The sequence below is a fragment of the Suricata suricatta genome, unplaced genomic scaffold, assembly GCF_006229205.1.
Source record: "Suricata suricatta isolate VVHF042 unplaced genomic scaffold, meerkat_22Aug2017_6uvM2_HiC HiC_scaffold_98, whole genome shotgun sequence".
Taxonomy (NCBI): domain Eukaryota; kingdom Metazoa; phylum Chordata; class Mammalia; order Carnivora; family Herpestidae; genus Suricata; species Suricata suricatta.
Window position 1 is genome coordinate 4788 of NW_021917331.1, and position 15463 is coordinate 20250.

The window sequence follows — 15463 nt, forward strand, 5'->3', positions numbered from 1 at the left end:
TGGTTGTCCAGCCCAACTTATTAATCTGGATACAAATGCTTTCGTCTGGTTTTCGAACACTTAATCCGGATCTAGGACTTCAGCCCCTGTCGTGTTTACAGCCACGCTTTAATCTGTGCGTGTGGATGGCGAGGGAGTGCTGACCGAGGCAGGCAGCCATAGGCCTTGGGCTCGGTTAGTTCCCCTCCCCCCCCACCCCCCCGCTTGCCTGGAAGGGACTAGATATGTCTTGGGGGTTAAGTGGTGGAATGCATGTGAAGCGCAGAGGACACCTGCTTTCATCCAGGCTCCAGATGAGTAATGCCCTCCCAACCCCCGACCAACGTCCACACCCTCATCCCCGAGCCTCTGAAGACGTGAGTTCATATTCAGGAAGGATTTTGCAGATGGGACTGAGGATTGGAGATGGGGGAGAGGTTATCCTGGACCGCCCGGGGCCAGAAACAATGACAAGGGTCCTGAGAGTGAGGAGAGAGGGGGAGCCCAGACACCCCTAGAGCTTCTGGACCAGCCCATTGCGGACTTCTCACCTCCAGAACCGTTGGAGAATACGCTTTCAGCCCTACGTTTGTGGTGTTTGGGTTTTTTTTTTATGTTTATTCATTATTGAGACAATGAGAGACAAAGCAAGAGTTGGGAGGCACAGAGAAGAAGACAGAAATTGAAGCAGGCTCCAGGCTCTATGCTGTCAGTGCAGAGCCCGACGTGGGGCTCGAACCCACACACCATCTTTCTGGGCTCGTAACAAACCTGCCAAGCTCCCTCCCAACGAGGAGCCGCACCCATGCTATTCCTGCAGCCTGGGCCACCCCTCCTCCCTCCCCACCTGCCCCTGCATGGGGCTGGTCCCCTCAGTGTTCTGGCCTCGGCCTAAATGCCCCTTCCCCGGGGAAGGTTTCTCTAATAGGTCATGTCTCCGTGGCCCCATTATTGCTCTTAGGGCTCCCTTTCACTTCAGCATCCCTGCCCCCACAGACCCTGATGACCCCCTGGTTCCCAAGGTCCCGAGTTCCATACACCTGTCCCCAACTTGTCTCTGTCCTGTGCTGTATTTGTTGAAGATCTCTCTCCTCTGCCGGATGGGGGCCTCTGTCCGGCTCCACCACGTGTCAAGGGATGTTTACGGAGTGAATGAGTGGTTGTTGGAGGGGTGAGGAAGGCCGGCGGGGCGCCAGCCCTCAGCTCTCACGTGGAAGCGCTCCTCCTTTATCCCCGTTCCTCTTCTGGTCCATCACTCATTCAACAAACATTACTCAGCTCCTCACGTGTAGTGCCAGGCTCTGACTCCAGGAAAGTTCCAGTTCCGTAGGGAAGACAAGGTCACTGAACAGACAGACGTCTTCTTGGAGAAGTGATGGCTCTGAAGTGTGCGGAGGTCGATCTAGAGAAGCCTGGAGCCTGCAGGTGTCCCAGGAGGGACGGCCCCAACCCCCTCTTCCTCCAGTTTGAGTCACATTGTTTGTGGTACAGAATCACAGCCAACCACTCACACGTGCCCCTGAGCCACGCGAGGCACAGAGCAACACGTCCAGCTGGTCCCAAGGGTTTCTGCTGGCATTTCTGTGAACAGCCAGCTATGCACAAGGCCTAAGCTGCTCTGTGACCAGCCTGCCTGGGACTCATTCCCTGTACAGCTTCAGACCAGGCAGTTAATCTCTATTGTCTGTTCCCTCATCTGAAAACAGAAATGACATTTATAATCCCTGTTGGGGCCACGTAGCAGTTGGTGGTGTGGACAAGGCAATGAGATCAGCTCACATAGGCTCAGATCCTGGGTCTTCAATTCTGGGCCGAGAATAAATATAAACGCGTTTTTCTTTTCCTGGCTTTCTTTTTTTTCTTGATTATTTGCTAGAATAAGTAGCAGGTGCCAAAAATGCAAAGAAAGGCATCACTGAAAACACTTCCATGCATCCCTTTTCCTCCAAAGCAGGGAAAACAAGTGCTTGTCGTCGCAGAGGTGAGCTGGACTGGCGGAGCCTCTGAACAGCACTGAGACACCGCCACGGACAGACGGCCGGGTTCTGAAGGATGGAGGGCCAGGAAAAGGTCTCTCTCTCTCATGCCGGCAGAAGGATTCTCAGCGGCCTCACTTATCTCTGAGTCAGATGTGGGAGGGGGGCCTGGGTGGCTCCGTCGGTTAAGCTCCTGACTCTTGATTTCGTCTCAGGTCACGATTTTAAAGTTTATGAGTTCCAGCCCTGTGTCGGACTCGATACTTGGACCCTGCTTGGGATTCTCCCTCTCCTTCTCTCTCTGCCCCTCCCTCCATCTCTCACTCTCGCTTTCAAAAATAAACAAAAATAAACAAATAATTTAAGAAAAAAAAAGAAGCGTGAGAAGCCAAGATATGGAAAGAATAAGGGGTTTTGGGAGCATCGAGATGGGTTGGGGTCTAGATGGAGGTCCACCCTGGGAACGGGGTTTGGGAAGGCGGCTACACGGGGACTCAAAGTGTGGAACAGGACTGGGTTATGGTGACTGGGGTACAGCGTGGGTCCAGAGAGGAGACTCAAAAGAGACAACAGGTCATTTGTCCATCCAGCGAAAGAGGATTCAGCACCAACTCTACGCAGAGCACAGCACCTACAGTACTGAATGCAGACAATCAAGGTGGAGGTGTAAGGCAGGGAAGGCCATGCAGAGAAAGTGACTATAACCGTCCAACCATGTCAGTCAGAGAGGACAGAAGACCCGCCACTCTCCACCAGAGGCTGGACTCCACACCAGGTGGCAGAAGATGCCTCTTGGGACTCCATGTGGGGCAGGAACAGCACCAAGTCCCTGAGCCAGGACAGCGCCCTATCCGTCTGTAAGGGGGTCCATCCTAGTTCTAAAACACTCACTGAAAAAGTCCTCACCCTCTGGGACACCTGGACAGCTCAGTCAGGTAAGCATCCAACTTGGGCTCAGGTCATAATCTTGCGGTTCATGAGTTCTAGCCCCATGTTGATCTCTGCGCTGATAACTGGGAGACCGGGGTCTGTTTCACATTCTCTCTTTCAAAAATAAATAAACATTTAAAAAAAAAATCCCCATCCTCAAACTCTGTAACAGATTTGAGAACTTGGAAGTGGAGGGGGGATGCTGTGTCTTCCCTTCCTCTGAGCCCTTGGGCAGAGGACAGCACCCTGGACCCCCACCCCCACCCCACCCCCCACTGCTGATGGCCAGCTCCCACAGGGTGCCTGCCCTCCCCATAACCGCAGTTGACTCCTCCCTGGAGATCTGCAGCAGGTCTCATGGACAGATCCCCTTCTCTGTGGACCAGACGCTCCTGGAGGGTATGCACCACGCGGTGAAAACCTGCCAGAGTCTTGTTACCTCTCTGGGCCTCAGTTTCCCATCATGTGAAAGGAGGGGGAGGAACGTCTGACATTCTGCAGAATTCTGCACAGAATGACACTCCATCTGGTCAAAGAGCTTTAATTATGGGAAGGCCAAGAAAGGAGCCTGAGGGTATGGAGGATGAGTGGGAGTCTGGGTTGAGGACCCCTGAGCTGGGCCGGATTTAACAGTCTGGGTGCGTCTGCAGCCGCCGGCTGCCTGGCAGGTCCAACACCAGTTTGGGGCTCAGGTCGGTGCCGCCTGCACAGCCCGTGGCGGGGCCGTTCTCAGAAGTGTGGGACAGGGTGCAGGCGAGGGGGAGGGACGGGGATGGCATGCTGCCGCCGGGACAGAGCGCACAGCGGTGGTCTCGGGTAGGACTCGGTGTAAATGCTCTCCCACGAGCCAGCCTTGGGTGTGAGCCACCTCCGCTTCAGCTGTTCGTAGAGCCCATAGTTCGTAGGGGGAGCTGCAAGAGAACCCGGGGTCTGCGTGAACAGGGCGTGGACCGGCCAGGGGACAGTCGGCGGGGGCCCCAGGGGTTCCCGGATAGAGGCTGGCAGGGCATGCAGCCCACCATCTGACCCGGGTCCTTTGCCTCGAAGGGTGGCAGTGCCAAACATAGGGTGCGAGGAAAGAAGGTGCCTGAAATGTAAGTCAGATCAAGGTCCTCTCCGGCAAAAATCACTTCAAAGTCCTATTTCCGCTGGAAGGGCCCAAGCCACGCTCCTCATTGTGGCCTCTGAGCCATTACGTGGTCTTCCCGTGCTCCTGCTTTGGAGCTTTTTCACTTGCTATTCCCTTCCCTGCCATGCTCTCCCTCCCAATTCCTTTATGGCTCCCTCCTTTTCAACTCAGCTATCTCTCCCTCAACATTCTGCCCACAGGAAAGTCAGAAATATCTACCTCGTTTTCTGTTCCTTACCCAGGAGTTTTCTTCAGGTCACATCTCCCTGTGCAAAGTTACCCTATTTACTAGATCTTAAGTTATCTTATGCACGCATGGAGTCTTATCTGAGACCCACTGGAAGGCCACTCCCCAAGGGCAGGAGATTCTCCGCTGTTTGTCACTCCTGTGTCCCCAGGTGCTCCCGCAGGGCAGGGCCCCTGGGAAGGAGGAGTCACGCTTTAGCACAGTTGCCTGAGCGGAATGTGCAGCAAGGCTGCTCCTGTCACCTGGGCTCAGGTAAACGTGCTACCGGGGTGCGCAGGGGAGGCCTCCTTCAGCCAGCGTCACCTCGTGTCTAGGGGCGGGTGCAGGCAGCAGCCCCGGGGGTTGGGGGATCGTATTCTCCCTGTCTCAGGTCATTCTGATGCCCTCCGTGCGGGCCTTTCAGCCCAGACCTGGCACTCCTCAGCCCCACGCAGCTGTGGACCCACACAGCCCACCACAGGGGGACATCCTGAATTATACAAATACCAAGAAGGGGAAAGTCTGCTTTCTCCGCAAGCCACAGCAGCTTGTGTCCACTCCAGGTGCGAAGAGGGGGCAGGCCGGGGTTGTAACTATGCCGGCTGTAGTGGTCGTCGTAGGTGCTAATCAGATGGCGGTGTGAGGGCTCCTGGTGGTGCGTGATCAGGTGTGTGTACGGGAGGCCCTGGGGGGACAGACAAAGTGAGCGTGTCACCGGTCAGAGCAAGGCATCCACGGGGCGGTGGACTGAGACAGAGACTGCTACCACCAAGGCCACCACGGGCTGGCAGCAAGAGGCTTTGCTGCCTGAGCCCTCGGGGCCACCAAATAAGAGACACAGTTGTCTGGCTGCCGCGCCAGCTCACCTTCACACACACGCTCCATCTCGGCTGCTGTGTGAGCCCACATGTCTTATCTGAAACACCGGAGATGATGGCCCTCCGTGTGAGGTCCCCCAACCCATGCCAGGTCAACTCATCTCTCGAACGGGCGGTGGGGACACAGTAAAATGAAGGTCAGGACATCCAGCTGCATGGGAAGAGTCAGAACCATCTCAGGGCTGCCCTGGGAGTTGACATTCCACCCTTGGTTCATCTCGAGGCTCATCCATCCAAGTGCCAATTTCCACAGCAAGAGAAAGGCGTTGACTACCGTGCCTGACACATGCACCTTGTATTTCAATCGGTCACTATGGGAAGAGTCAGAGCATGTCCCATAAATTGGCTTCTCCTGCAAAGGCTTTATGGCTCCCTCAGCTGGAATCTTGGGGAGAGATTTGTGAGCTGGAGGTTATTTACCAGGACAAGAAAGCGGTGTGCTTCTTATTCTGGGACGTTTGCCTGCATCCGTGATTTTCCTAAGAAAATCCTCCTGGCCCTGCAAGGGACTCTCGGAGGGCTGGGCTGATTTACAGGGGAGGATAATGTGGATTCCCACGCCTGTCCTCTTGTCTTGACCAGACAGGGAGGTCTGCCTGCTATGGTCTGGAAAATGCTGACTGCATGTAGTATTTCAAGCAGTGGTTCCATAAATACGTGAGATCACAGTACCAAAGGGAGACGAGGGGGCAGGCATAGACATTAAGCAAGGGTTCCCAAGATCCGCGTCACTGGGTGCCCAGAGTACCTTCCCAGTGCCAGGGAAGGCAACTTGGAGGGGTTCCCATGAACCGAGGGAAGCTCTGGGGAGGCATCATGGCAGGGAAGGAAGAAAAGTTCCTCTTGGTTTGGGGTGCGGCCCTGATGTCTGGATTACACACCTAGGAGGTTACTTTGGATCATGTATGGTCATGTGACAGACAGAGAGACAATGGCCTTTGAAAGAAGCAATTCTGAAAGGCATGTCACACCACATGAGGCCACATAGGGAAACACCCAGGGTCACAGAAGGAGAAGAAGAGAGAACTCACGGCACAGGGTGTCCCTGCGGTTTCCCAATTTCTGCAGGAAGGAACGGGTGAGGTAGAAAAGTCACGTCTGAGTTGAGGATTACAGAGTGTGAATGATTTCAGCAGGCTCTGGGCTAGAGGGGTGCTCACTGTTGTTGGCGCCTGGTCTGGGAGTGCTTTGGGGCAAAGGAATATTGGCTTGGCATACAGGTGTTAGACGAAGAGAGGCAGTTGAGTTTTGGGCTCTGGGGTTGGTTGCTCTGTGTCCTGAAGGCTTGTTCACAGGCAAGTCGTGTACTGTTTCTAGGAATTAACCAGCCCTGGGAGGGCGGTCTCTCCAAGGTCAGCAAAGGCCCCTAAGATGTCAAACCATCTAAAGGAAAAAGCAGAGGGGGTGCCTGGGTGGATCAGGCAGCTAAGCACCTGACTCGGGTTTGGCTCAGGTCCTGATCTCACGGTTTGTGAGTTCCAGCCCCGCATCAGGCTCTGCACTGACAATGCAGAGTGTGCTGGGGATTCTCTCTCTCTCTTCCTCTCTGCCCCTCCCCCACTTGGTCTCTCTAAAAAATAAATAAACTTTTAAAAATTTATAAAATAAAATAAAATAGAAGACAGAACATAGGAAAGTTGGTGAATATACCTGTCTAATGGCAAAGTGCAGGACGGGGTTCTTCTCTGGGGGATGCTAACCCCATGTATCCAGAGTCGATTTGAAGGGCAGATCATCATTTGCCTAAGAAGGGAGAAATATGCAGTGGGGTGATGGGAGATGGCTATCCTAAGAGGAGGGGCCGGATGAAATCCAAGGAACAGCTGATGGGCTGAAGCAGCTGTTTGGAAGCAGGGCTGTGTCCAGGGTCCCTGGCACACAGATATTTGAACAGAGTCCTTAGAAACGAATATCTGATTGCTTGGTTCTATTTTGTGTATATGTGGGCAGGCGGCTTCTTAATTTTAAACAGATTGTGTGAACATTGGGGTACATGTGCTCTGTGCATCGGCCCTTCTGTATCCCTTGGGTAGATCCCTAGCAGTGCTATTGCTGGGTCATAGGGGAGTTCTATCGATAGTTTTTTGAGGAGCCTCCACACTGTTTTCCAGAGCGGCTGCACCAGTTTACATTCCCACCGACAGTGTAGGGGAAGGGGGAAAGAGCTGGGAGAGTGAGGGACACAAATCATGAGAGACTATTGAATACCGAAAACGAACCCTGGACTGAAGGGGGAGGGGAAGGGAGGGAAGGGGGTGGTGGTCATGGTGGGGGGCACTTGTGGGGAGAAGCACTGGGTGTTCTATGGAAACCAATTTGACAATAAACTATTATTAAAAAATAATAAATTGTGTGTGTGTGTGTGTGTGTGTGTGTGTGTGTGTGTTCATCTCCTCATCAGGGTTTGTAATAAGTCTAACAGCCTTTAAGAGAGGACACCTAATGTGTATTGAGAACCAGGCCAAGTAACCTCCTATATATGGGTGACTGGGGACCATGACTGGGGACCAGGAGCCCCAGATCATGGGTTCTTATTTTAACTTCCTTACATTAACATGCATTTGTGTCTCCAGTGCACACTAATGGGAAAGAGTAGCAGCTCCAGACTGTCATCGGGGTCTGTGGGTGGCAGTGTGCTCCAGGAATGTCAGTGCCATCCAAAGATGCCAGGATGGTCCAGGGATGTCCACACAGCCCAGCAGTGCCAGCACAGAGCTGAAAGTTTGGTGCTGTTTATACTGAGATGGACCCCAAAATGCAGAAGACAAAGAGTTAACTCCAGCAGATAATGAAAAGGGATATGAGGATACTTCTCGCTTGATGATCAGAACAGCAGCCTGCTTGGGCCCTCACTAAACAGCTACCAGCTTTGGACAAACCATTGATTGACTGCACCCAGGGCACCTTTTTATCTGAAAGGAAGGGGCTGAGCTGAACAATCTCTCGGATCCCTTCCAGCTCCGAAATGCTCCCCTTCTGACAATGTCCACCCCTCACTCTGTGCCCCCACCCTGAGCTTAGGCAGCTAAGGGTTAGTTGGATCATGGTGGGGGCCATGTCCCAGAGGATGCAGTGGCCTGCAGGTTTTGGAGGACCTCACCTGATATGTCACTTTGTTCACCTAATTCCATATTTACCCTTTGCCTCCCTCCGGTTGGGAAAGTGCGGGGGAAGGGGGAAAATGATCCAGAAAAGGGTGGGGTACAAGGGCAGGGGGAATGCTGCTTGAGAGTTGGCCTGTGACCCCCGGGTGGGGGAGGGTGCCCACGAGGACTGCTCCTGTGTCCCCCAGAGGGAAACCTAGAAGGAGGTGGTGCTCCTGAGCACTGGGGGGAGCCCAGGCCTGGGTGCAGGGCCCCCATGCCCCCCTTACCTCCACTCTCCTCTTGCTGTACCACCTGGAGATCTGGTCGGGTCTGTGGCCCAGGAAGGGCACATACTCCTTTCTGTAAATGGACTGCGGTGTTTCCTCAGGGGCTCTGGTGAACTGAAAAAGACCAGGTACTCGGGGTAACTTCTGTGATGCACCTTCTCATGCTTCTGCGGCAGCCCCTCGGCCCCTGGGCAGAGGAAGAGCAAACATGGACCCCAGGGCAGCAGCCTGCACACTGCAGGCTTTGTTTCGCCCCCTCCCTCCCAGAGCTTGGGAAGGAAGTGCTAGGGCACTTGGCACCCCACCATCTGGGACCCTCCCTCAGGAAAGCTGTTCCTTGGGTCACCTGACCACTTGTCATGCTCCTCACCTGCTCCCTTTGTCCCCTCTCGTCCTGCTCCCCACCCTGCTTGCCTCCTTCCTCTCTTCTTCTTTGTTTTCCTCACTCTTCCCAGTTCCACTCCCCCCCCATTACCTTATGTTTCCCAGTTCATTTCTTAAAAATAATTGTGGTAAACTATACATAACAAAATTTACCATTTCAACCATGTTTACATATACGGTTCAGGAGCACTAACTACATTAATGTGGTTGTACAGCCATTAACACCATCCGTGTCCAGACTGTTGCAGGGTGATTACGAAAAGGTCACCAAAGCGAATAGAAGCGAGGCATAATTTTATTCATGGCCGCATGCTTTTATACAGCCGGGCCAAACCTGATCTCCCTGGTGTTAAGGAGCAGAGAATGGCCCCGAACAAAAGCGGCAGTGAGATTATAATGGACAGAACATGTCATCATTTAGTTAACCAATTACAATTAACAGCACTCTTTGGTAGCCAATCACATTGTAATACACAGATGTTAGTTTTAGAGGGAATCTATCATTTTAAGGTTCTTTGTCCCTTTAGAATGACCAGTCCTAGTCAGACACCTAAGATACTGTGAGAGACAGTGACCAGGTGACTTTCACCTGTGCACTTTGCTTCAGCCTCTTAGTAGAGGGGTGGGGTTCCTTAACAGAATCTTGAAAAACAACTTAAACTTCAGGTTACAATGTTCCTTATCGAGTTGCATTCTTAGGGTCTGTCCAGATTGCCCAATCTTTAATTACTCACCAGAGTGGGAGTTTAAACCGAACTTATACACAGTAAGTTCGCTGATATCTTATAAGGTGACCTAGTACATTTCGTAAGTTGACCTATAACACAGACCATCTTTCTCTTCTCAAACGAAAACTCTGAACCCATTAAACAGCTCTCTCCCCAGCCTCTGGCACCCGCCTTCTACTTTCCGTCTCTATGAACCTGACTCTTCTAGGGAGCCCATACAAGTGGAATCCCACAGTATCTGTCCTTTGGGGCCTGGCTTGTTTCCTTGAGCATAGTCTTTGGGGTTCATTGGCATTGGATAGCATGTGTGAGAATCATCTTCCTTTTCAAAGCTGATACTATTTCATTGTATATATATGCTACCGTTTGCTTACCCTTCCTACCTTTGGGCTGCTGTGAATAACGCTGCTATGCACATAGATGTACGAATCTCTCTCTTGAGGATCCTGCTTTTAGCTCTTAGGTTCTAAACCCAGAACTGGAGTTGCCAGGCCATATGGTTGTTCTATGTGTACTGTTTTTAGCAACTGCCATGCTGTCTCCCACAGCAGCTGCACTGTTTTACCTTCCCACTAGCAATGTGCAAGGGTTCTGGTTTCACTACATCCACACCAACATTTATTATTTTCTTTTTCTTTCTTTTTTCTTTTATATTAGCCATCCTAGTGGATGTGAAGTGGTATCTCATTGTTTTGACTTGCTTTTTCCCTAGCGACCAGTGATGTTGAGCATCTTTTCATGTGCTTATTGGCCATTTGCATAACTTGGAGGAATATCTATTCCAGTTTTTCCCCCATTTTAAATTATTCAATTTCATTTTGTTGTTGAATTTTAGGAGCTCTTTATATATTTAGGATATTAGTCCTTTATCATATGTAAGATTTGCAAACATATTCTCTATTCTATAGCTTACCTTTTCACTGTTGATAGTGTTCTTTGATGCATAATAGACTTGTTTTGATGAAATCCATTTTATCTATTTTTTTCTTTTGCTACCTATGATTTTGGTGTCCTATCCAAGAAATCATTGTCAGATCCAATGTCATGAAGGTTTTCTCTTATGTTTCCTTCTAAGAGTTTTACCATTTTAAGTCTTACATCTAGGTTTTTGATACATTTTGAATTAATTACTGTATGTGGTGTAAAGTAAGGGTCCAACTTCATTCTCTTGCATGTGGATACATAGTTTTCTCAACACCATTTATTAAAAAGGCTGTTTTTCTCCATTGATGATCCCTGTTGAAATCATTTGGCCAGACATGTGAGGGTTTCTTTCTTTTTTTTTTTTTTTAATGTTTTGTTTTTGAGAGAGAGAGACAGACAGAGAGACAGAGAGAGAGACAGAGCATGAGGAGGGAGGGGCAGAGAGAGAGAGAAGGAGACATAGAATCCAAAGCAGGCCCCAGGCTCTGAGCTGTCAGCACAGAGCCCGATGTGGGGCTTGAACCCACGAACCGTGAGATCATGACCTGAGCTGAAGTCAGACACTTAACCAACCACAGGAGCCCCTGTGAGGGCTTATTTCTGAGCTCTTTATTTTCATCCATTAGTTTATACATCTCCCTTTATACCTATATCTCAATATTTGGTTACTGTAGCTTTATACTAATCTTTGTTTTATTTATTTATTTTTGAGAGACAGAGACAGACAGAGCACAAGTAGGGGAGGGGCAGAGAGAGAGGGAGACACAGAATCGGAAGCAGGCTCCAGGCTCTGAGCTGTCAGCTCAAAGCCACAAACTCTGAGATCATGACCTTAGCCAAAGTCAGACTTTACTGACTGAGCCACCCAGGCACCCCTATAGTAATTTTTGAAATCAGAGAATGTGAGTTCTCCAACTCTGTACTTATTTTCAAGATTGTTTTGGCTATTCAGTCTCTTGATATTCCAAGTTAATTTTAGGGTGGACTTAAATTTCTGCCAAAAAAAAAAAAAAAAACCCACATCATAAGGATTGCATTGCATCTGTAGCCAGTTTGGGGCAGTATTGACATCTTAACAATATGAAATCTTCCAATCCATGAACATAGGCCATCTATTGGCATCACTTTTATTTCTTTCATCCATGTTTTATAATTTTCATTGTATAGGTCTTTTGCCTCTGTGGTTAAGTTTATTCCTAATTATTTTATTCTTTTTGATTCTATTATACATAGAATTTTTTAAATCCCCCTTTTAGATAGTTCATTGTTAATGTATAGAAATGCAACTGATTTTTTGCAATTTGATTTTTGTATCCTGCTACTTTGATGAGTTTATTGATTAGTTTTGACAGGCTTTTCTGGGGTTTTGTTTGTTTGTTTTGTCTCTATATGTGTGGTCTCTAGGGTTGGTACACGTAAGATCCTGTCATCTGCAAACAGAGATAATTTTACTTCTTTTTAATTTCTATGCTGTTTATTTCTTTTTCTTGCCTAATTTCTCTGGCTAGGACTTTTAATACTATGTTGAATAGACCTGGCAAAGGTGGCATCCTTGTCTTATTTCAGATCTTAGAGGAAATTCTTTCTGGATCATTTAACATTGAGTATGATGCTAGCTGTGGGCTTTTCATTTATGGCCTTTGTTATGTTACAGTAGTTAAATACTAAGTAGAATTCACCAGCAAAACCATCTAGTCATGGACCTTTATTTGAAAGATGTTTTTTTTTTAAATGTCTATTTTTTGAGAGAGAGGAGGGAGACCATCCCAAGCAGGCTCCTCACTGACAGCACAGAGCCTAATGTGGGACTCAATCCCACAAACCATGAGATCATGACCTGAGCTGAAGTCAAGAGTCGGATGCTTAACCAACCGAGCCACCCAGGTGCCCCAGAAGATGTTTTTATTACTGATTCAATTTGCTCACCAGTAATAGAGCTATTCAAATTTTCTATTTTTTCATGACCCTTTCTTCAGTATATACTCTCCTTATTTGGTTCTTGTAACAGTTTTTGACTTAAAGTCTATTTTTTTATGATGTCGGTGTAGCCACCCTACTCTCTTTTGATTGTTATTTGGCTGGATATCTTTTTTCACTTCCAACCTACACATGCCCTTAGAGCTAAAGACAGTCTCATAGGCGTCATATGGGCATCCTGGGTTTGCCACCCCCCCCCCATTTTCCAATCTATGCCTTTTGGTTGAAAGTTTAATCCATTTACATTTAAAGTAATGACTGTCAGGGGAGGACTTAATTTAGCCATTTTGTTATTTGTTTTGTTACAGGGTTTTTGGTCCCTCATTTCTCCCATTACTACTTCTGTTTATGTTCAGTTGATTTTTTATAGTGACACATTTTTATTTTCCCATTTCCTTTTGTGTATATTATGGAGATATTTTCTTTGTAATTATCATAGGGATTGCATATAACATCCTAAAGTTATAATAATCATTTTAATAACCTATTTTAAATTGGCACCAACTTGACTTAGCTCATACATAAAAACTCTGCTCCTATATAGTCCTGCCACCTCCCATTTTACATTACTGATGTCATAAACTGAATCTTGATATATTTTGTACCCATTAACATGGATTTATAATTATTTTTATGCATTTGTTTTTTTAATTTTTTAATGTCTTATTTATTTTTGATACGAGAGAAACAGAGCATGAGAGGGGGAGGGGCAGAGAGAGAAGGAGACACAGAACTGGAAGCAGGCTCCAGGCTCCGAGCTAACTGTCAGCACAGAGCCCGACATGGGGCCTGAACCCACGAACATGAGATCTGACCTGAGCTGAAGCTGGATGCTCAACCAACTGAGCCACCCAAGAGCCCCTGCATTTGGTTTTTAAATCCTATAAAAACAGTGGGGTTACGAACCAAAATTACAATAGTAGTGTTTTTTTTATTTGTTCATGTGTTTAACCTGTACCAGAGGTCTTTATTTCATATGGCTTTGAGTTACTGTCTAGCATTGCTCCATTTCTTGCAGGCCTCGTGGTAATGAACTTGTCCAGCTTTGGTTATATGGGGATGTTTTAGTTTCTCCTTCATTTCTGAAGGACAGTTTTGCTAGCTATAGTATTAGTAGTTGATAAGTTTTGTGGGTTGGGTTTTTTATTTTTAGCACTTTAAATATATCACCCCACCCCCTTCTGGACTACAAGGTTTCTGCTGAGAAATCTACAGGTAATCTCATAAAGGCACCTTTGTACAGTAATGAGTTGTTTTGATATTGCTGCTTTCAAAATTTTCTCTTTGACTTTCAACAGGTTGAGTATAATATGTCTTTGTGTGGGTCTCTTTGGATGTATCCTATTGGAGTTGACTGTGCTTCTTAGACTTGTAGATTCATACCTTTTCTTCAAATTTAAGAAGTTTTCAGCCATTATTTCTTCAATTACTCTCTCTGCTCCTTTCTGCTTTTTCTCCAATAATGTGTATACTGGTCTGCATAATGGTGTCCCATAAGTCCTTAGACTCTGTTCACATTTCCTTATTCCAACTTTTTTTTTTGGGTCTCCTCAGACTCAGGAATTTCAGATGATCTCTCTTTAAGTTCTCTGAGCAACTCTAGTGAATTTTTTCAATGTAATTACTGAAATTTTCAACTCCATAATTTGATTTCTTTTGATAATTTCTATTTTTTATTGATACTCTAATTTGGTTCATATGTCATTTCCCTGATTTACTTTAGTTTCTTTGTTCATGTCTTCTGTAAGCTCTTTAGGGATACTTAAGACTGTGTTTTAAGTTTTTGTGTCGTCCTTGTGTTGTTTTTGTGCATTTCTTCTGGGCAGTTTCCCCCACTTTATTTTCTTCCCTTGAGTGGGCCATGTTTGACTATTTCTTTGTGTGCCCTGTAACTTTTTGTTTGAACACGGACATTAGCAAAAACAGTTCCTTCGCACTTTGCAAAGTGGCTCCATTTAAGGGAAGATCTCCACTAATGAATAGGGCATGTTCCAAGGCTTGGAATCAGCCTGAGGTGAGAAGGCTTAGGTTCTCAGGAGTTTTCTAAGCATGCACTTTGCCTGGGCCTGTGTGTGTGTGTGTGTGTGTGTGTGTGTGTGTGTGTGTTTAGTCTGTGTTCACAACTACTTTAAAATGCCTTAATTTCCCAAAGAGCATCTCCCCTGCTTCTTCTCAAGGCCTTTTATGTTTTGTTGTATTCCTCTACCTATAACTTCAGGCCTCAGACCTTCACTGGCCAGTTGTCCCTTGGCAGCTCTTGCTCACTGTACCAGTCTGCTTTCAACAGCCTTTCTTGGCCTGAAAACATGAACTATGACACTTTTCCCTATCTGAGCTCTGAGTTAAGCAAAACAGAGACCAATTCTTTAGGCAGCCTCCAGACAGATTAAAATGTTGCTGCACTCAATAGCCAAGTTATGGAAAGATCCCAAATGTCCATCAACTGATGAATGGATAAAGAAGATGTAGTGTATACATACAATGGAGTACTACTTGGTAATGAGAAAGAATGAAATCCTGCCATTTGCAGTAATGTGCACAAAACTGGGGGGTGTAATGCCAAATGAAATAAGTCAGTGAGAGAAAGACAGATGTCATATGTTTTCAATCATATGTGGAATTTGAGAAACTTAACATGAACTATGTTAGAAAAACTTAACAGAAGACCATGGGGGAAGGGAAGGGGAAAAAATAGTTTCAAACAGAGAGGGAGGCAAACCATAAAAGACTCTTAAATACAGAGAACAAACTGAGGGTGGATGGGGGTGGGTGGGGGAGAGGGGAAAATGGGAGATGGGCATTGAGGAGGGCACTTGTTGGGATGAGCATTGGGTATTGTATGTAAGCGATGAATTATGGGAATCTACTCCTGAAGCCAAGAACACACTGTACACGCTGTATCTTATCTTAGCCCATTTGACAATAAATTACATTTAAAAAAATAAAAAGCTTGATGGCC

The 15463-nt window shown here is 47.5% G+C and overlaps 2 protein-coding genes across 2 annotated transcripts in view; both read right to left on the reverse strand.

Annotated features, from left to right (window-relative positions):
* The window catches only part of LOC115285363 (PRAME family member 20-like), a 1446-nt gene extending 1108 nt beyond the window's left edge, over nt 1–338 (reverse strand). Inside the window, exon 1 of the mRNA XM_029931629.1 lies at nt 333–338. Coding sequence (XP_029787489.1) covers nt 333–338 — 6 coding nt within the window. The remainder of the gene's footprint in view (nt 1–332) is intronic.
* A 3068-nt stretch (nt 339–3406) lies between these two features.
* Nucleotides 3407–8635, reverse strand: CUNH1orf158 (chromosome unknown C1orf158 homolog; the record flags this gene model as incomplete). Its single annotated transcript, XM_029931628.1, has 3 exons — nt 3407–3796; nt 4748–4925; nt 8492–8635. Coding segments are annotated over 3 exons (504 nt in total), but the record flags the coding sequence as incomplete, so codon positions are not given.
* Nucleotides 8636–15463: the final 6828 nt, after the last annotated feature.